This window comes from Cuculus canorus, chromosome 1 (assembly GCF_017976375.1).
Source record: "Cuculus canorus isolate bCucCan1 chromosome 1, bCucCan1.pri, whole genome shotgun sequence".
Lineage (NCBI taxonomy): Eukaryota > Metazoa > Chordata > Aves > Cuculiformes > Cuculidae > Cuculus > Cuculus canorus.
The window spans coordinates 125,828,068-125,849,966 of record NC_071401.1 but is presented as its reverse complement, the minus strand read 5'-3'; the positions used below and the strand labels follow the sequence as shown (position 1 = coordinate 125,849,966).

The 21,899-nt window shown below is 46.6% G+C and overlaps 1 protein-coding gene across 1 annotated transcript; it reads left to right on the top strand.

Moving 5' to 3' along the window:
- Positions 1–5,703: 5,703 nt before the first annotated feature.
- Positions 5,704–21,764, top strand: LPCAT3 (lysophosphatidylcholine acyltransferase 3). Its single transcript, XM_054056696.1, has 13 exons — positions 5,704–5,878; positions 15,853–15,960; positions 16,071–16,177; positions 16,331–16,424; positions 16,546–16,583; positions 17,702–17,880; positions 18,284–18,392; positions 19,102–19,188; positions 19,452–19,618; positions 20,265–20,412; positions 20,911–21,069; positions 21,171–21,297; positions 21,419–21,764. Exons 1-12 carry the CDS (start codon positions 5,782–5,784, stop codon positions 21,285–21,287), a joined length of 1,410 nt encoding a protein of 469 aa, XP_053912671.1. The 5' UTR covers positions 5,704–5,781; the 3' UTR covers positions 21,288–21,297; positions 21,419–21,764.
- Positions 21,765–21,899: the final 135 nt, after the last annotated feature.

The following is a 21,899-nucleotide window of genomic DNA, read 5'->3' as shown; positions in this document are numbered from 1 at the left end:
TCTCTGCATAATGCTAACTTTTTATGCAGAAGACCAGTGATGTTGATGTATATATTTACATTGAATACACATACAGCATTTGATTGCATTTGTCTGGATCTGTATTGTTTTTACAATTCATAAGATGAAGCAGATGGGTAATATATTTTACAATTCACTGAAACTATGTCAGAAATTATATTAAAATAATAATTTAAAAGAGGCAAAATCATGCCATTAAGGTTAATAAATGATAATATTAAGGTTGTCAGTGCAATATAATTCTGCTTGGAGGCACACTCATTCTCTTAAATTCCCAAATTACATGACCACATATTGCTTTCCCCAAATTGCATAAGACAATATTTTTTCTCATGATGTCTGAGAGCTGTGTAGCTCTAAACTTTCTGTCAGATGTTATGAAGAGAAGTAGTCTTCTGGTTTTCATAGAATTACCATCTAAAACAGGCTTGAATGTCTTATCTTCCCCCAGGAAATTGGGAGAAAGAACGTTTTTCCCAAGTTTTTAAGAAAAGCCACGCTTTCATGTCTGGAAACACTGAGTCAGTTCATAAAACAAATTGAGTAAATATTAAAAGAGAAAACATAAAATTAACTAAGTGAAATTCATAGGTAAGGAGTCAAGGATATGCAAGTAGCAAGTAAAATATCCACCAAGACCTTGGCAGCAATTCTCCTGTTTCCCATTCTGCCACTAAAAGGATTGAGTGGGTCTCTTACATGGTGGTAAGCTCCAGGAAAACCTGCCTGTATGCTAGCTCAGAGCTGCTTGGTGTAACATGCTGATTTCTGCCTCCTTGTACTGCATCAGGAGGATTTTCACCAGTCTGTTCACCTCTTTTATTCTCTCCTCCACCGAGTGTGAATGCAAAGCTCCCACAGCCTCCCAGTAGAACCTGGGCCTTGGGACCGTTCTGTGCTCCATGCACATAGAATTGAATGATTGTTGGAAATTGATTATATGAATTGTATGAATTGTATGATAGGTTGGAAAAGACCTTTAAGATAATCAACTCCAACCATACCTCTCCTCTACTAAATCATATCCCCAATCACCTAATCTACCCGCCCTTTAAACACCTGCAAGGACGGTGACTCCACCACCTCCCTGGGCAGTTTGTTTCAGTGCTTGAGAACCCTTTCTGTGAAGAAATCTCTCCTAAAGTCCAATCTAAACTTCCTGTTGCAGCCTAAGGCCACCACATGGAGATACTTCTTCCCTCCTGGACTCCCTTCTGCTACACCCCTGAGTGGAGCTTCAAGCACCCATGACTGCACAGACGATGCCTGCACAGGGAATGCACCACCTACAAAAGAGAAGCGCTACCGTCTTGTTTGGACTGAAGGCCTTTTCCTTGTGTGTCAGGGTCTCTGACTCACATCCTGTTGTGAGATAACTGGTGTGGCTTCTGCCATGACTTTCTTAGGGATTTCCATCCTCACTGCACACATGGTTTCACCGCCAGTGCCTAAAGAGAAAAGTTTAGAGTTTCATCTGTTAGAGTAGAATGTTCCTAAATACTGTGGCTTACTTTAAACCACAAGGTTGTAAACTGTGGTGGCAGAGCAGTTGCTGTGAGAGGAAATGTGACATTTCTGCAGCAGGACTGGTAACTTCCAGGAGACAGCCAGCCTGGGGAAGCCAGAGTGACAAGATGCTCCAGCTTTCTCTGTCACATCAACCTCTCCTGCCAGCCAGGGCAGAGCTGCCACACCACGAATGACAAGAGGCACAGGAATGGGTGAGGGTCTCCCACCCATTTCCTCCACTCTGAAGGAAAGGGCAGAAGCCCAGTCTTCCTCACCCAGCCCTTTCAGCCACAAAAAGGGGGTCACAAGGTTGGCGTGCCTGATGCTACGCTCTCTGACCATCACCACCACCTCCCAGGTGACACTAGCATGTGCTGCTCATATTGTTTCTGAGCTCACCCACTGTAAACAGGGCACACAAACTGTGACTCCCTAACTTCATGGAAGGGGGACGGGGAACAGAGCCAGCATTGTCTAAAAAACAGGCTCTGATATCACATTTATTTGTGCAGTAATTCCCACATCAAAAAGGTGAATTGTTCTCAAACATACCATTCCCTCCCCATCCCAAACATCCACCAAGTCCCAGCTTCCTCCAACTCTCTCTGGTTTGCCATTCACCCTCTCCTGACTTCTTTTTCCCTGCTGGCTCCAAGGCCTCCTAGTCATCCTTCTAACGAAAACTTTATTTCATGTCTTCCCCATCTGTTTTTCCAAGCAGTCACCCTTCTCTCTCCATACTCCATCTCTTGCTAGTGATGTTCCTCTCCCTGCCCTCTCTGTGTGCTTCCCTTGGCTCAGTGATTCCCAGCTGCAAACTTCAGTCAGATTTAATTTTCCTGACTCTTGCTGTTCCGGTATCTTTTTCCTCATCAGTGTTCAACTCATAACTGCATTCCCACCCACTATCCAGACAGTCACCTTGCCCCTGGTAGCTTTCTCCTTTCCTGTGGCCATTTCAATTAGGATAGGCTCCTATGCCTGCCCAGGCGAAGCACAGGCAAGGCAGGACACAAAATTCCTGCTTCATTTCCTAAGTGCAGGACTGCGGGGGGGCCTCATGCAGCTGTAGTCTGGGAGAAAGCTGCATGAACCACTTAAACGCAGTTAATAAAATATGAATTTGCAGAAGCCTCAGCAGCTACATTTGCTGTTGCCACACTAAGCTCAGGTGAAATTTAAGTTTTACACTAATACTTACATAATGCCATGAAAGCCTCATGTATTTTCAGAACAGTAAAGAAAGATTTTTGGTTACAATTCCTCCTCCAAGCACGTAGCACTGCCCTGAGCATTGTGGGGAAAAAAAAAGAAAAAAGAAAAATTATCTGTGTCTTCTAACAGCTACTGTGCTCTGAACTGAAGTGGCTCTCCAGCATTTAATTTAAACAGGTCAAACACAGCAACATTACTTGAGGTCAAACATAGCTTTCTGCTTGAGGGTTGGAAGGCTCTGCAGAGGGTTCTGGACAGGGTGGATCGATGGACTGAGGCCAATTGTATGAGATCCAACAAGGCCAAGTGCAGAGTTTTGCACTTTGGTCACAATCACCCCATGGAGTGCTACAGGCTTGGGGAAGAGTGGCTGCAAAGCTGCCTGGCAGAAAATGACCAGGGTGTGCTGGTCAACAGCCGGCTGAACGTGAGCCAGCAGTGTGCCCGGGTGGCCAAGAAGGCCAACGGCATCTTGGCTTGTAAATTAGGTCTATGTGGGCATGTTGGCAGTCAATCTCTGCCCCAGTCAGATTTGACAAGGAGTAGGATCCAATATGTTCTACTGCCTAAGGGGTTGTTATAAAGTGGATGAGGTCAGACCCTTCCCAGGACGAGAGACTATGGGCATAACTTAAAAATGGGCAATTCAAAGTATAATCAAGCAAAAAATACTTCCCCCAAGGCGTGATTCAGCACTGGCTTAGGTGCACAAGTAGGCTGGGAGCTCTCATGAACATGTACAACAATGGCTCAGGCAATGCCCTGAGTAATGTGATCCAGCTTTGGAGTCCTGCTTGTGAGAAGGGGCTTGGACCAGAGACCTCCAGAGGTCCCTTTTCATATAAACCTTTGTGCAAGTCTGTGCCCCTCCCGCTAAGTTTGGGCAATACTGCCCACCTAAATAACACAGGAGGAAAGTGATAACATAAGCAAGATAAAGAGGATCACACCTTTTGTACCTGAAGCTTTTGCTGAGGACGAGACCTTAAGTTGCACTCATGGAAATCTGCGTGAAGGGATACACCTAGGAGAAGGTCCTCAACACACTGGAGGGAAGGGATGCTATCTAGACAAGCTTGAGAGGTGGGCCCATGCAAACCTCATAAAGTTCAACAAGGCCAAGAACAAGGTCTTGTATGTGGGTAGAGGCAATCCCCAGTATCAGTACAGGCTGAAGGAGAAGAACTTGAGAGCAGCCCTGCAGAAAAGGACTTAGGGGTACTGATGGATGAGAAAGCTCAATGTGAGCCAACAGTGTGTACTTGCAGCCCAGGTCAACCATGTCCCGGGCTGCATCAAAAGCAGCGTGATGAGAAGGTCAAAGAAGGCAACCTGATTTAGTGGGATGTCCCTGCCCGTGGCAGGGGGGTTGGAACTAGGTGATCTTTAAGGTCCCTTCCAACCCTAACTATTCTATAATTCTATAATTCTATAATTCTATGATTCTACCCCTCTACTCTGCTCCAGAGAGACTCCACCTGGAGTACTGCATATAGCTTTGGAGACCTCAGCACAAGAGGGACATGGAGCTGTTGGAGTGGATCTACAGAAGAGCCACAAAAATTGTTAGAGGGCTGGAACCCCTCTCCTATGGAGAAAAGCCTAGAGAGTTTGGGTTGTTCAGCCTGGAAAAGAGAAGGCTCCAGGGAGACCTTAGAGCAGCTTCCAGTACTGAAAGGGGCTACAGGACAGCTGAGAGGGGCTCTGTATCAGGAAGGAGGGAAGATTTAGATTAGGTATTAGGAAGAAATGTTTTTCTGTGAGGGTGGTGAGGCACTGGAACAGGTTGCCCAGAAAAGTCTTGGCTGCCCCATCCCTGGAGGTGTTCAAGGCCAGGTTGGATGAGGCTTTGAACAACCTGAGCCAGTGGGAGGTGTTCTTGCCCATGGAAGGAGATTGGAAATGGATGGACTTTAAGGTCTCTTCCAACTCAAACCAGTCTGTGATTCATGAATCCGTGAGTCACAAGGAGGCTGTGCAGGCAGAGCTGTCCTGTGACTGCAAGTTGCTGGGTGCCACTAGGACCGGGCAACGCGCAGGTTCTGCCGTATTTGATACAGGAACCAGGTTCCTCTGGGACACAAGAGCCAAGCGCCAGCCTGTCCTCAGAGCCCCCAGGGTGGCAGAAGGGCCGTCAGCACTGGGGACACTCGGCAGTGCACTGGAGACATTCAGCAGCGCAAGGGACACTCAGCAGGGCACTGGGGACACTCAGCTGGGGACATTTAGCAGAGCTGGGGACACTCAGCTGGGCACTGGAGACACTCAACAGGGTGCTGGGAACACTTGGCAGCACTGAGGACACTCAGCAGGGCACTGGGGACACTCAGCTGGGGACGATTAGCAACAGTGGGGACACTCCACAGGGCGCTAGGGACACTCAACAGGGTGCTGGGGACACTCAGCAGTGCTGGGGACACTCAGCAGGGTGCTGGGGACACTCAGCTGGGGACACTGAGCAGAGCTGGGAGCACTCAGCAGCGCTGGGGACACTAATCAGGGCTAGGGACACTTATCAGAGCTGGGGACCCTCAGCTGGGGACATTCAGCAGGGCACTGGGGACACATTCATCAGGGCTGGGGACACTCAACAGGGCGCTGTCGACACTGAGGACACTAGGGACACTCGATATCCCCTTCCCCCGCCCCCCCCGCCCTGCCCCGTTTGGCGCCACGACCGCTGCGGCCCCGCGCCCGCGAGTAACCCCGGCTCCACCCCGCGCGCTCTCCTGTCCCGCCGCAGCCAATGGGGAGCGGGACTGAGCTAGGCCACGCCCTCCTCGCGCGCTCCGCCCAATCACCGTCCCGCGGGGAAAGCCCCCGTCGGCCCCGCCCCCTAGCGGCTAACCTTTGCCTTAGTAAGCGCGGGGCCCCGCCCCCCGCCGCCCGAGGACCAATGGGAGGCGCCTGGGGGGCGGGTCCGAGCGCAGCGTGGCCAATGGGGCTCGGCGGGGGCGGTGCGCGGTGCGGGGGCCGCGGCGGCTGGTGCCGCTGCCGGGATCGGGGCGCGACCGGCCGGCGGGGCGGCCGGGGAACATGGCGCCCGCGGGGTCCGGCTGGGGCCTGGCCCGGCTGGCCGAGGCCCTGGGCTCGTCCGAGCAGGCGCTGCGCCTTATCGTGTCCATCCTCATGGGTAAGGGAGGGCGCGGGGAGCGGGGCGCTGGGCGACACCCGTGCCGAGCCGCGCCGTGCCGTGCCGAGCCGAGCAGAGCCGAGCCGTGCAGGGCTGTGCTAGACAGAGCTATGCCTTGCTGTGGTGCCAGGCGACAGCCGTGCCGTCCTGTGCTGTGCCAAGCCGTGCCAGGCAGAGCCGTGCTATGCCGAGCCATGCAGAGCCGTGCCGGGCAGAGCAGAGCCGAGCCGGGCAGGGCAGAGCCGAGCCGAGCCGGGCAGAGCCGTGCCGTGTTCTGGTGCCAGGCGGCACCCGTGCCGTTCCGTGCCACGTGCCCGCGCGGAGCCGCGTGCGGGGCTCCCGGCGGGAGCGGGGAGGGGGCGCCCGGCAGCGCGGTCCGCGCGGGGCTGTCGCGGGGGCGAGCCCCGGTCTCTCCCGGCGGGTGCAGCCGCTCGGGGCTCTGGGGACAGCCTGGCCCTGGAGCTGCTGCGAGAGGAGCTGAGTCCGTGCGCTCAGCGCTGCTTTGGGCGCTCGGCTTGCAGCTGTCCCGCTGCTTTTGCACGAGAGCCACGCGCTGCGTGTGCCCCGTGTCGGGAGGGCTCCGTGCGGAGCAATAGTCCCCACGACCCCCTCTGAGGTGTCGCCCTGTCCGAGCTCAGGGAGCTCTGCCAAGAGACATTATTAGCAGCGAGCGTGTAGCTATGCCGGAGCAGCGTGTCACCGCGGGATCTGCCAGGTAGGGTGAGCAGAGCCTGCCAGCTCAGTGGCCAGAAGAACTGGGGTGACGTGCCGCGCTCCACCTGCAGCGCGAAGTATGTTGCAAACGCATGCTGCTTGCGCTGAGCCAAGCACGAGGTGGTTAGGTCACACGTAAGGTGGTTAAGATAGGGCTAGGGTTAATGATGTGGCCTAGTGAGTAGAGGTTATAGCTCCCGAAACATTAATTCAAGAAAACGTATACATGCCGTCTACATAAACCTCTGCAGGCGCCCAGGAGAACTTTGGGTTCAGAAATTTTTTGTGGTGTAGCCACCTAGCAAAAAGGAAATACAAGCTGTTGTCAGAACCTGAAAGGGGTACAGCTGCTACTGTGTGATCTGTCAAAATAAAGATCCTTTAGCTAACTAAAAGTCGTAGAATCATAGAATAGTTTGAGTTGGAAGGGATCTTAAAGATCATCCAGTTCCAACCCCCCTACCATAGGCAGGGACATCTCCCACTGGATCAGGCTGCCCAAGGCCGCATCCAACCTGGCCTTGAACACCTCCAGGGGTGGGGCAGCTGCGACTTCTCTTGGCAGCCTGTGCCAGTGCCTCACCATGCTCACTGTGAAGAATTTCCTCCTTATGTCTAGTCTAAATCTTCCTGTCTCCAATTTGAAGCCGCTCCCCGAAGTCCTACCTCTCCATGCCTTTGAAAAAAGTCCCTCCCCAGCTTTCCTGAGGCCCCTTTCAGTACTGGAAGGTTGCTCTAAGGTCTTCTCAGAGCCATCTCTTCTCCAGGCTGAACAACCCCAACTCTCTCAGCCTGTGCTCATATGGGAGGTGCACCAGCCCTCTGATCATACTTGCAGTCCTCCTCTGGACCCATTCTAACAGTTCCATGTTGTTCTTATGTTGAGGATTCCAGAACTGGACACAGTCCTCCAGGTGGGGTCTCACAAGAACAGAGTAGAGGGGCAGAGTCTCCTCTCTTGCCCTGCTGACCACACTTCTTTTGATGCAGCCCAGGACACATTTGGCTTTCTGGGCTGTGAGTGCACATTGCCGGCTCATGTCGAGCTACTCATCAGTCTGCACTCCCAAGTCCCTTAAGTATATTTCTTCAAAAAGGGATGAAAGAAAAGTTGTGTCACATCGTCACTGTGGTCTAGACCAGACTTCTTTCTGCCTGATTGAATCTACGATATGTAAGATCAAACTGAACTAGAACATTCTTACATGTCAAGGGTAGATACAGTGAACTGAAATCAGTATCATTCTGGACTTAACTTAGAAGTTAATTAAACCAAATGTCTTCGATAAAGGAAAAGGTAATAGGAAACACATGAACGTGCATGTAAGTCAGTGTGGTTTCGTCTGTCAGCTCCCTACAGCTGAACGGGAGAAGTCCTGCTTTCCTTTCTCCCGCATCTGTCTCTGGTACGTTAATTACAATGTGAATTAATTTACTTGCCTGGCAGAAACCTAAACCAGAAAAAGCAGATAGCTTACTACCAGGTTAGTCAACTGAACTAACCGAGGGACGAGTCTAACAAGCACTTATGCAGAAAAGGTGTTAGAAAATATGCGTGGAAGCAGGTGTGTACAGTAGTGATACCTTTGCAGAAGGTACCTTGAACATACTCTCAGAGTTCCTTCTTCCTAGCAATAAGCTAGGACACAGCACTGGAAGGCTGCTTCCTGCTTGGTGTCCTGTGAGTGAGCAAAACCACTTACTTCTTTGGAATAAACAGCAGATAATATCGTCTTAATGATAAGAAGAAATGCCCGCTACCCTCAGTAGATTGACGAAGTCTTAAATTCTTGTATGTCCCTACAAAGGTACCACATACATTGTTGACACTGAGACAGTATAGTGTCCCTTGCTGATACAGCTCACTGTCTATTTTGCATGAAGTCTTAGTGTGTCTTTACTATTTGTAGTAAATGTCTGGGGATCTGGGACTGGGACCCCACTTGTGTTTCTTTTCCCTGCATACTTGACGTGTTTCAAAACCAGGAGACGAGAGTTGCACATTTCCCTGTACTTTCTCCCTAGCTCAATATCTCTTAATTACTAATTACATGCAACTGAAGAAAACTTCCTACAGAAGGCAGGCAAGCCAGCCTTGCCTCTAGTCTGCTACTCCCGCAGGTCATGTAGATTGAAGCACTTGGCAAAGGGGATTGACTCCAGCTTTCCTGCTTAATGGATGGGTAGTAAAGCATTATCCCATTACATTAAAAGGAAGGGCCAAGCACTGCTCCAGAGCAACGTGAGACGAGAGTGAGAAGAGTTCCTTAACTGAGCACTAGCATTAAAAGAAATGTTCATTTAATTGCAACTTAGCTTGCAGTCTTTTTAATGTGACTGAAAGCTTTAAGCCTGTTGGTAATGCAACTAGTGCCAGTCACCACTTCGTAGTGGGGCCTGGGGTATAAATGAAAGGCATTTCTAAAAGCTGGAAATGGCATTAGGACAGGCAAAGTATTGCTTTTCCTTCACTTTCTCCATTTCAGGTGTTTGCATAGATTTAGGAAGAAAATTATTTTCGTTAGTTGCAGCTAATACTGCTGAATTATTTCAGAACAGGGGCTGTGAGAATGAAGCATGGTGCTCTCTTCCAAAGATGGATTAAAAAGTTGTTGCTTATTTCTCCCTCTATGTTACAGTTTACCATCTGTACTGTGCAGCTCTATTGCAGCAACTGTTTTGAGGGTTTCACTGTTAAGGAGATCACCAGAAGCTCGTAAAAATAGCCTTCTGTGAAAGAGGAAGAATGGCAAAGGACTTTGCAACTTTTTACATTAATTTCAGGAGAAAGTTGAATTAGTGTTGACAAATAGGCTGAATTAGTGTTGACAAATAGTTTGAATGGGTTTTGACTCAGAATAAGAGTGTTCGCTTAGTCATGATCTGAAATAACCAGAAGAGGTATGTAAAACTGTTAACATTCTGCCACTACTGGAAAAAAACAAAGACAAAGGAGAGTGAGATAAGAAAAAAGGAGGAAGGAAAAGCAACAAAGAACAAAAATTGGAGTAGTCCTAAATGGCTCCACCTTTCCTCAATGAAGATCAGACCAGTACATTGCTGAGCAAATTATGGGGATTTTAGTCACAGCTTTGTAGTAAGTCAGAGACACCTTTTGCACATCCTGCAGTTTTGAAGCAAGGAATGCAACTACAATAGAATTCGTTCCTTGTTGTACAAGATTAAAAACTTACTTCATGCTTCCTGTATGTGAAAATTTCCATAAACAACCTTTGAAGAAATTAGGCACTGGTTTGGCGATATTATCAGGCTCAGTGATACTTGAAGCATAGTTCTGGACCTTGTCATTTAAAAAAAAATTGGTATGTCTAGTACACTAATGTCTGTTACTCGTATGAAAATGTCTTCTGAGAGATACGTTCTACCCTGCATTAATTAGTAGGTCCATAGCCTATTGTTCCCCCAGGAGAAACTCTCTTAGGCCACTGTGGGAGATGCCAGTGGTCTTGGCTCCATACCTACAGAGTTACTTTCTGTTTGCTGGAGTAAGCGATCTGAACCAATGCTGTCCTAGCCTCTCAGAGAAGAAAGTGAGGGAACCCCTCCAGAGGTGGGAATGGGAGTAGAGGGTTTCTGTGTGGCTGCTCCTGTCATTTCATGAGAAGAGACAGATTTCTTTCCTGCTGTCACCACTCAAAGTATAATCCAGGATACAGGAGGCCTTGTGGTACTGTGTATTTAAGACTTTAGGTTGATCTTATTTCTTGTGTGGCTTTATGATCCCAAAGAATTAAAGGTGTTTATTAAAGGATATACTTCTACACAGTACCTTGCAAACTACGTGGCACGTTCTGCTGCATAACATGGAGGGAGGCCAATGTGCTGTTTAGAGCCCGGAGCCAGAACTGACCCTGCTGATCTGCTCAGACCTGCCAGGAAAAGCACCAGGGAAGTGTTCCCTCATTTACAGACAGAGCAAGGACCCGCAGGAATTAATACATTGCTACTGAACAGGTGCCAGAAACCAGCTGCTTTGCTTGCAGGTGGTCTTATATCCTCCTCTGCTACCTCTCACTGTTTTTTTTACATCCTCTACTTATTCCTCTTCTCTGCATCCTGAAGGTTTTTATTTTGGCTCAGTGGTCACCTGTAGCTGATACCTTATTCCCAATCAAGACCCCAGCTGGTCAGCCAAGTCAGAACCTTACTGAAGGGGAGCAAACAATTGGCTTCAGTGGGTAAGAGTCTGGAGAAATTGTAAGACCTCACAGGTGCTAAAATCAGACCTGTCACAGAGCAGTTGTGTGCTGCCCTGTTTAAACTCTTTAACTTCAAACGCATCGTATTCCTTAAAAAATGGAAACAAAGCCAGAGAGATCTGCATAGTGCTACACATGAACTGTGTCTACATTAGCAGGCAAAGTGGAACAGTAGGAGGGGATCTGTAGAGCAGACTGGTTTGTATGCAGTACCTGATGGGTATCGGGCAATTACTTTGGATTTTGGTCTGGTCATAAGGACTGAGCACCCACTGAAGTGCATTTTCAGTTCAGTTTCATTTGAAGAGTCCTGTTCCCATGCTTTGAGGTGGTTCTACTGTGCAAACTGAAGCGCTGTAAGTTAACTTCAAAAGTACACTCTTGAGCTGAGTTAACATACTCATGTGTATGCCTCCGGTGTTAAATAAGGTGTGGGGCTTCAGTATTACGGAAAAAGAGACCACTTTTGAAGTCAAAATATTAGGTAAGGCTTATATTTTAACATCTCTTTTTCCTGTTTTCCCCTTCTTTTTAGTTTAAGCATTTGTATGAGGAAGGGGAGACAATTGATCTGCTAGATGTTATCAGAAGTGGAGTTTGCTCATCAGCAAAAGAGAGAAGAGGAAAAATAGTTCTGATCTGCTCTCTTGAAGATGAAACAAAGCTAACACATATAAAAGGGGAAATAAAAGGAGCAGAGATGAAAAGAATGTTTCAGGTGTTCTTATTTGCAGCTTTATCTCTGGAAAAAGACAGGCATCTTAATCACCCATTCTAGAAGATGGCAAACTTGACAGCGCTATTTTTGCTTGGAATTAGTAGAAAGTTCCTCCTGCCTAATCCAGCCTCTTGATCATTTACTTCTTTTTCTGAATTAGATTCTTGTATCTGTGGACAGCTTGGGTGTTATGCAGTGGCCCATTGCTCTCCCAGATTGCTGTGGCCAAGAAGCTGACCTTGTCCTTTCTGGAGGGAGAGGTGCTGGGGTTCTCTTAATCAGAGATCATCTTGTTCCTGTGAAGAGAAAAAAAGAATGAGGAATTTACCGTCATCAGCATGTCTTGGCTAATTTGTCCGGTTTACATCAATTTCTAATTCCTTATCTAGAGGCAAAAATCAACTCTGTGTGCAGACTGCTTTTGAACCCTGTGGTGCATAGACAAAGAGAACTAACTCGGAGAAGGAGGTCACCTTCTGTTTTCTGCTGGAGTATTACAGGTGGTTTCCTGTCTCGGTCCACTGTGCCTGAGGGAGCTGTGAAAGAACTGTTCGGCAGACTGGGAGCTGCTGTGCAAGGTCCCCTGGCAGCAAGGAGCGGGGACTCTAGTGCTGTTGTTTCTGAATGGCAAAACCAAACCAGTGTGGCATCCTGCAGCACTGACATATCCAAATAGTAGCCCTGAAGAGAAAGGGCTGGTGGATGCTGGTGGATGAGAAACTCAACAGGAGCCAGCAATGTGTGCTTGCAGCCCGGAAAGCTGACTGTGTCCTGGGCTGCATCAAAAGCAGAGCGACCAGTAGGGTGAGGGAGGGGATTCTGCCCCTCTGCTCTGCTGTGGTGAGACTCACCTGGAGTCCTGTGTTCAGTTCTGGAGTCCTCAGCACAGGAGGGACATGGATCTGTTAGAGCGAGTCTAGGCGAGGGCCACAAAATTTATCAGGGGCATGGAGCACATCCCATATGAGGACAGGCTGGGAGAATTGGGGTTGTTCAGCCTGGAGAAGAGAAGGCTCCGGGGAGACCTTATAGCAGCCTTGCTGTACTTGAAAGGGGCTTTGGAAAAGCTGGAGAGGGGCTCTGTATCAGGGAGTGCAGGAGTAGGACAAGGGAGAATGGTTTTAAGCTGAAAGAGGGGAGATTTAGATTAGATATTAGGAAAAAATGTTTTCTTGTGAGGATAGTGAGGCATTGGAACAGCTTTCCCAGAGAAGTCGTGGCTGCCCCGTCCCTGGAGGTGTTCAAGGCCAGGTTGGATGGGGCTTTGAGCAACTTGATCCAGCGGGAGGTGTCCCTGCCCGTGGCAGGGGTTTCGGAACTGGATGGGCTTTCAGGTACCTTCCAACCATTTTATCAATATCTCATTATTTAATGGATAGTGTATGAGTGTTCAGAAAAGCACAGGCTGCACCAGCGGCCATTGATATTTAGTATCCACTGCCATTTGGGGGTCAAAGTTTGTTTGCAGTGTGGAACTTGCCCAGTTGTAGAACTGAGAAAATTACAGTTCTGCTGCACATAAGGTAATTATAGTGCATTCTAGAATACCAGCAAGTTCCTCTAGATATCAGAAGAATTTAGACTGGCGTTGTGACTTTTGAACTGAAACAGTACCCGTGTAGTACAAGATAGGGATTTAAATCTGTGGCTTTCTAAAAACATCTGTGCTGTGCTCATCAGTAGCTCTCTGTTTCCAAGGGCTCTCAATTCTTTCTTCTTCAGAGCAGCGTTACCCAAACCACAATATAATCTCCTCCTGCGCAGAGCTAGAAAGGAGTATGTGTGACAAGAGAGACAGGTCTTTTAAAGAGTAGTAGTTGGGGATGGGAGAAAATAGATAAAACACCTGGCTTTTAGAAGCTTGAGGTATATTATATTATTCAGTCATAATTTAATTCTCACTACAGCAATGGCTGGAACGAAAAAACAGATCTTTCTTTTTCTGATAAAAAATTGAATGTTTTGCAAGATTGTACTGATACTTGAGAGTATAGGAAATCCTTGAAAATGTGGTTTTAAAACCATAAATGTCGATGAACAGCAATAAGTGGTGCTTTGACTACATTTCTGGTTTGATCTTTCTCCCCTTTGCTCAGAAGGGGAAAACATTTTTCCATGGTAAACCTCAATATTTTATCTTTTCATCTAAACTGGTGGTAACGTGTTGATTTTTTTTTTATCACTTCCCATGTCGGATAGCCAGTTGATAGTATGTTTATTAAGCTTCAACAGGAAAATGGACAACTGAAAAAAGAGCTGTAGGTTTCTGTGTATAAGGCTGATGGACTGTATTACTTAGTTTTTTGTTTTAAATCCTGTGAATTGCTCTAGTTCTTTGAGTTACTTCTGTATTCCCAGAGAGCCCGTGTGATGAACTCTCTTTGCTGATTCCCTCTTTGCTTCTCAGCTGGCATTTGGGGACATTGGAGGCATGTTCTTCTGATTCTGGTGTCATCCCAGGAAGGTAGAAGGACCGTGTGGGTAAGGGGACTTTGGAACTGCTGTTGCAGAAGGGAAGAGCAGGCTGGATGAGTGTGCAGGCGCGAGGTTGCCAGGCTCTGTGGGCAAAGGGCAGTGGTATGTGGGGCTGGCCGGCCGCTCAGACCGAGAAAACAGCCTGTGGCATGGAAACCAGCAGGAAACACAGAAGGAGGAAGGAACACAAACAAGGAGGCAGGAAAACTGAGAGGGGTGGCAAGAGGCTGAGAAAGCCGGGAGAAGCAGCTCAGTTTCAAGATGCAGCAGGTATACATCTGAGCTCAGCAGAGCAGACTGCTGTCCAGGATCTGGAAGGGAGCCCAAGAGTCCCAGACTCCCTCTCAAGGGATATGGAGGGACAGAAAGGACCTTGAAGTGGCTTCAGTCGTGCCTCAGCCTGTTAGCACTGGCAGACTGCAATATGTCTATTTTACATAATGTGGCAGAGTTTCTCCTTTCCTCTCACGGTAGTGATTCGATTTGGCCTTGCTTTTTGGAAACCATCCATCCATCAAACACTTCTTGGCAAAATGTGCATTTCATCACCTTTTATTACTCCTCCATGTAAAACATGACTACCTGCTGCTACTATTACCCCATTAGCGCAGGTAGCAGAGCTCTATCCACTGCTACAGACTTCAGCTGGGCTAATAAGCAGTGTAGATGCCGGTATTGTGGTGTGGGATGAATGTCCTTTTTTTTTGGTAGAGGAGATTTTTTTGTTTCTTTTTTTAATCAGGGTAGAAGAACACAAGCTTGCAAAGTAAAGGAATAGGTTATGAAACACCAGAATTAAAGTTGCTTCTGCTATCTCAATTCATCTTGTACACGTGCCTTTAGAAACATTACTTGTGTGAACAGTCTTCACATACTGCTGAGAGGGACAACACTTCCTGTGTGAATATGCAATAAAACATAATATATTTATTTCTAATACGTGGCAATGTTTATTGTGTGCTATGTGAACCTCACCTAGATGACACAATTTAATCTACTCAGGGGTTAATGTATGGCACTTATCACCATACTACCAGCATACTTTGCAAATGTTTGCCCCTCACTAGAGCCACAAATCAATAATCTGGAGGCATTCCTATATCAGGCTAGGAACTAACTTACAGGAAGTGCAAGGAAAAAAACTCCTTCCATTTATCTTAGCTTCTCAATATGAAATGCTTATAGCTTTGATTTTTTCAAAAAAGCTACGTGCATAGTCCTAGTAGATTTTGGTTATGGCTTTGTGTGCCCAGTAGTTCTCAAATCAGATGCAAATCTGAAATTGGAGAGTTAGAAAAGAAAGAGTATACTACTGGAGCTCGCTTCAGGGGCTCTGGGGCTAAAGCTGGTCAGCATCATGTTAGGAACTCATTGAGATGGGAGCAGGGATTGAATTTCTTAGGACAAGGTAATGGTATTAACCATAAAATTTCCCTCCTTGCTTTTTTGTTTTTTAAATCTAGCTTCTTGCCACCTCCACTGTATTTGTCACAGAATTTGGAAACTAACCAGAGCCTGAAGTCTGATTTGTGTATTTCAGAATTATCCAGCTCATTTATTGAATGAGGCCAGAAACTGTAATCCTGGAATTTCTTGCACTTTGATGTCAACTTTGATATAATTATGTTCCTGTTAAAGTATTTTCTTCTATATAATATACAGAGTAATTTATCTGGCATCTATCTCCCAAGATGGAAATGCAATGTCAGGAATGTATACCGTGACCTGTGTTGATGATGCATATATGTGAAGTACATGTTCAAGAAACCTGTAACCCGGACCATTACAAATGCTTGTCGATGCTAATTTGCAACTCTTTCCTCTTTTTTTTTTCCTCTTCTACTCAGGATATCCTTTTGCCTTGTTCCAGCGCTATTTCCTCTTCCAGAAGGAGACCTACCTCATTCATCTCTACAATGTGTTCACAGGACTCTCAATTGCTTACTTCAATTTTGGTAAGATGGGTTTGGGAAGAGCAGGCCTGGCCCAGGGCATGCTGTGGTTTGGGAGGACCTGTATGGGAAAATATAATTTCTACTTCATATCTCTCTTTCCTGTCCCACAGGGATGCAGTTCTTTCATTCCTTGCTGTGTGTCCTAATCCAGTTCCTCATACTGAGACTAATGGGTCGCACAATCACTGCCGTCTTCACCACGTTCGTCTTTCAGATGGTAAAACTCTCTTTCTTACTGGATCCATTTGTAGAAAGCAGCCCTCTGTTCAGTTCTGCACTTCCCAGTAGCAACTGTAGGTGAAAAAGTGGAGACAGACCAAAACGAGTTGGAGGAATTAGTTTGAATAACCCAAACAATGGTTTCTTTCAGACTTACCTTATGGCTGGATATTACTTCACAGCCACAGAGCATTACGACATCAAGTGGACAATGCCACATTGTGTTTTGACACTCAAGTTGATTGGTGAGTGACACCTCCTTCCTATCTCTTGCACTCTGCAAGCTGTACCTCAGAGAAGCGAGGACTGCTTATTCAGCCCAACCAGCCCATTCCAGGGCTTCAATTAATTGTTATTTACCTCTAGGTCTGGCCATCGATTACTACGATGGAGGAAAAGATCTGGTGAGTAAGACCATTCCTCCTTCGTTGTTCCTGTGCTCTTCCATGCCATTCCAGTGAGGTAGAGGTCAGAAAATCAAGTTCAAAAGATGCGAGTGAGGAAACTGCTTTGATTGTTTGATAAAAGCCATAGAGCAGAGGGAGGGAGGAAGGGAGGAAGGAGGGGTAGACAGACAGACAGACAGAAAGAATCCAAGAGGGGAGCATCTGTGAGTATCTGAGGGCACTGAGTGGAAAGAAATAATTTGGAAGACGGACAGTAGTGATTAGAGACGAACAGAAGTTGTTTTAATTGTGTCAGAATATTATTCTGCCCCCTTCCAAATTTCCCACCATCTCCCTCTCCCAAATCTGTTGCTTTAGATTCCCAGTCCCCGATGCTCTGTGTCTTGTGGGTAGTATACCTTTAACTTGCAGACCATCAGCACTGGATCTCCGTTCAATTTACTTTTCCTTTGTTTAGTCTTAACACGTCCTTGTGAATGGTTGCCCTTTACCATTTTTTAGGGTCCAGATTTTTAGAGCAGATGAAACAGTGAGAGAAGTTGCACAGCACAATGTGTAGGAGAGGGCAGGACCCTTGCTACAGTCTCTTAATCCTACTTCGAGTGTCTGTATTACCCTTCTGTTTGGGGCCTGACCGAGACCTTAGCATCCATGGAATCAATGCTGACTGCAAGAAAACAAGGTTGAGCTGAAATTTCCTAAGCTGAAGTTTCAAGTATTTAAAGACAATGAGTTCTTGCATCAGGAAGTAGACAATAAGGTCTTAGGGGAGTACATACAGTTACAGTCTGGGACTGGAATAGGTCAGATACAGTGCTTTTACTATGCCTGCTGCGCTGGCAGAGATGTGTGTCGATAGATCCCTTCCATATTTTGAGCTTATTTTGGAACAGAAATCTGTGCAACTGGTCTCAACGAATGGGTCTTTGTACTCTTTAGAGGGATTTGTGATAGAGAGGGCTGGGGAGAGGAATGGATGTGAAATACAAGGTGGAAAGTTCGATATACATGGAGAGCAAGAACTGAGACCATGAATGAGGAAGGCTGAGACCATAACATCCACAGCTAGTATGAGATCCCCCAGGATGATGTTAATGCCACTCCCTTTGGTGCAGGAGTTCCTGACCCCTGAGCAGCGGCGATTTGCTGTCCGGGGAGTTCCTACCTTGCTGGAGGTCTCAGGATTCTCCTATTTCTATGGCGCCTTCATGGTGGGGCCTCAGTTCTCCATGACAGACTATCAGAGACTGGCAAGGGGTGAGATGACTGACGTTCCAGGCCAGAGACCCAATAGGTAATAAAAAGCCACTTAGCTCCTCACTTTCCTAAGATCCTAGAATGCTGAATCCTCCACATGTTCCCTGCAGCAGAATGCTTTCTCACCTGGACACTAAAGTATTGTGACCAGAAGTGATTTATAAGAGAAGGCAGTCTTTCAAAAGTTGCTCATAATGCATTAATCAGAGAGCCGTACCAGGGTATGAATGTCAACAACCATTTGACATCTTTAGTACAGACTCGGTCCCAACCTGGTCATGTTATCATTCCAGCTTCAAAATGCATCTGCTGCAGTGGAAAGTGGTGACTCCTTACTGCTATATCCCCACCTCCTCCTTTCCACTTCTTTTTTTTTAAATTACGAGTTTGAAGGTCTCTTTCCAGGTATTTCCTTTGACCTTCATATTTTTCTTTCTCAGTTTTGTGCCTGCTCTCAAGCGCCTGAGTTTGGGTCTCTTGTTTCTAGTAACCTATACCTTGTCGAGCCTGTACATCTCTGACGAATACCTCATCTCAGATGAGTATATGGTATGTATTCATTTGGCAGTTCTGGGGAGTGGAAGAATTTCACTTCTCTGGTGGGAACTAGATCTACAGGAGTGGAATTTTTCTTTAGTTTTGCCTCAGTTCAAATATAGGATAAGTCAGCAACTAGTGATAAGCTTTTCTACAACTGGTTGGGCTTTACTGCCCGTCCTGTGGATTCCATTTGATGCAGAACAGGAATCGGTAAGCTGAACTGAACCAAGTGAAAGCTTTTACAAATAGGTAATTAATCTTAAATGCTACTGTTGTTTTTGGAAGCCTAACGTGTATTTTGTGACGTTTTAATGACGTTCCATTTATCTATTACATAAAAACTTCACTAGAGCTAACTTGCAAGGCTTACCAGAATCTTTGAGGTTCTTTGGAAAACTCTTAACAAGACACTGTCTACCTGCAAATCATCAGTGTTTCTGTCAGTAGAAATAAACGAGTGTGTACATTTCACAATGATCACGCTAATCCCAGTCTTCCCGAAGTGCCTACTTCAGTACAGCCAAATATTAGCAAAGGAAGGAAAAGGATGTGTAAATTTGCAAAAGCCAATAGCCTGGCAGTCCGATCCATATAGCAGTCTCAAAGACATACATCATATTAAAACAAAAAACAGTGATGAGATCTCATCTGCCTTGTCTCATTATCGCCACTCAGCTCTGGGTTTTATCTTCGTTCTCTTTCACTCTTATCTCTGCAGGAGAAGCCTTTCTGGTTCCGTTGCGGTTACATATTGATCTGGGGCAAAATTATACTCTACAAATACGTAACTTGCTGGCTTGTTACGGTGAGTCTAGATGTCATTCCAGAAACAAAAGATAAATGAACAAAGGTCGCACCTTTGCAGCCACTCAGTATTGCTCTTGGACTTAGCAGTAAATGGAAGTAATCCAAATATCTGCTATAAAGCAGGCAGATTTTAATCCGTTTGTTCTATCTGCAGTGGTGCTCTCCACTCTACACAATGAGAGTCAGAGCTTCCCACATCTGCCTTTCCAAAAAAAGGGCCATTTTTTTCCTCTCATCTTTCTTGTGAATCATTTTCCGCAGGAAGGTGTCTGCATCCTTGTTGGTCTGGGGTACAATGGGAAGGACCAGAATGGAAAGCCTTTGTGGAATGCCTGTGCCAACATGAAGGTCTGGTTGTATGAGACAACACCTTTGTTCACAGGGACCATTGCTTCCTTTAACATCAACACCAATGCTTGGGTGGCTCGGTGAGCAGGACAAAATTTCCCTTCTATTGTGTGTCAGTAATGTCTGTGTCAATAGAACCAAGATCCTAGGCTGAGAGGGAGCATTAGGGGAAGAATCAGCCAGTTTTGAGTTCTTATACTTCTTTTTTTCTGCATTTTGCTGCTGTGCTATTTGAAGCAGTTCCTGGGTTAGACTGAATGAAAAGATCTGTCTAAAAGGGTGGCCAATTAACATAGGCAAGCAGTTGATGGCAGCAGAAGGGCAGAGGCTGGAACAGGACTACAGGGAGCTCGTCAGCCTGCCTGGTCAAACAGACAGCCACAGAACTGCTCTGACAGCTGGTTCCTACATCCCGCTTCTTGATACACCTTGTGCAAAGACTGAACTGGGTTTTGGTTTGGCACTTGCTGGAACGCAGAACTGAATTATAAAATACCATTTCTGCGTGCATTGTCAGCTGAACCACTTTCTCCCCACTCGCTGGGATTTCTCTAAGACAAGGGCTGAAGTACATTTTGCCCTGGCAAGGGGAGCTGTCGTGCCATTTCTGTCACCACAGTTTGTGTAAAGGGTATGGTCCCCTGGGCCCTGCGTCTCTGAAATGGAGAGGGAAAGACAGACAATAAACTAGGAGCACTTTGATTTGTTTTTTCTTTTCTGCTCTAGCTATATCTTCAAGCGTCTGAAGTTTCTGGGTAACAAACTGCTGTCGCAGGCACTGGCCCTCTTCTTCCTGGCTATTTGGCATGGGCTGCACTCTGGCTACCTGGTGTGCTTTCAGATGGAGTTGCTGATAGTCATCGTTGAAAGACAGGTGCGCTTTCTCTGACTTACTGGAATGGGGTGGCCTGCGTTAGCCCTCTCCCTTTGAGTCTGGGAACTACCACGCTGAAAGCTCTACTTAAATTAAATATGGAAAATAGCTGCTCACTTTGGAATTGTCTTTCAAACGTGATATGGTTCTGTTCTCAAGAATTCAGTAGGTTACTGGCTTCTGCGTGGGGAAGCCATAAATTTACTGCAGAAGCAAGAAAAGTGGAGAACCTGGTGTATGAGTAGAGGGCAGAAGAGGTGGGCGACTGGGAAGGCTGAATGCCTCTGCTAAATCTCCCAGTACTGAGAGAACAATATTCCATATTTAAACCATTTCTTTAATTAAAACTTTGAGCAAGATGACATACTTAGCTGCGTTTTTAGACTAACTGCCTGCTCAAATTAATTTTACACAGCTGGATAAATAACTTCAGTCCTAGAGCTCATCCCAGAGCCCTGGGACATTCAGCCAAGGAGAATTGTTTTTTCTTTAATTCAGGTCATAAACCTTGTTCGGGACAGTCCTGCCCTAAGCACTTTGGCCTCCATCACTGCCTTGCGGCCTGTCTTCTACGTGCTGCAGCAGGCCAACCACTGGATGTTCATGGGTTACTCTCTGGTGCCATTTTGCCTTTTCACCTGGGACAAATGGATGAAGGTATTTAGTAGCCACAAAACCCAAGCAACCCACCATCCCATCTCATATGTTCCTGTCTCAAAGCTTCTTGCCTATCCTTAACTCTGCCTTTCTCTTTACAGGTGTACAGGTCTATCTATTTCCTTGGCCACGTGCTGTTCTTTACCTTATTATTGGTGCTGCCTTACATTCGCAGATTAATTGTGCCACGAAAAGAAAAGCTAAAAAAAGCAGAATAATAGCCAAAAGGTAAGGCTGTACTAGGTAGAGATTGGACTAGGAGGTGAAGTGGGGCCGCAGTGTTACACCTCAAGGTAAAAGGCAAATACAAGATGAACTGAAACTAATCTAGCACTTTTCTCTCTTTCAGATTGTACCACCTGTGCATTTGTAGGAGTCGATTTAACACTCCAGAAGCAAAGCATCACCTGCCAAGTTTTCTGTGTTGAAGTATGACTTTTCTCAATGTGAGGAGGGAGAAAGAGAAAGCACAGGGTCAGAGACCCGAATGGAGGGGAACGGAGTAAGCCTCCTTCCAGATCCTCCACCTTCTGTACGTTGCCTTATCTCTCTGCTGCCCTCCAGTGCACACTCGTCTCTCTGCTGATACCAGATGATTGTAAAACACTCAAAGCAGGCACTGTATTGGATTGGAGCCACCTTCTGACTTTTCTACGTTTGTCATCCAAGATAAAAATTGCTCCTGGTCTTTTTCATATCAGCTTCAGCTCCTTTCCTCTTGGGTGCCGTGGTGTGGGAACGCGAACTATTTCACACCACCAAGCAAGGCGATTCTAAAGGACTGAGTAACTTCAGCTGCAGGGCAAGCAGGGCACAACTAAGAACTTCAG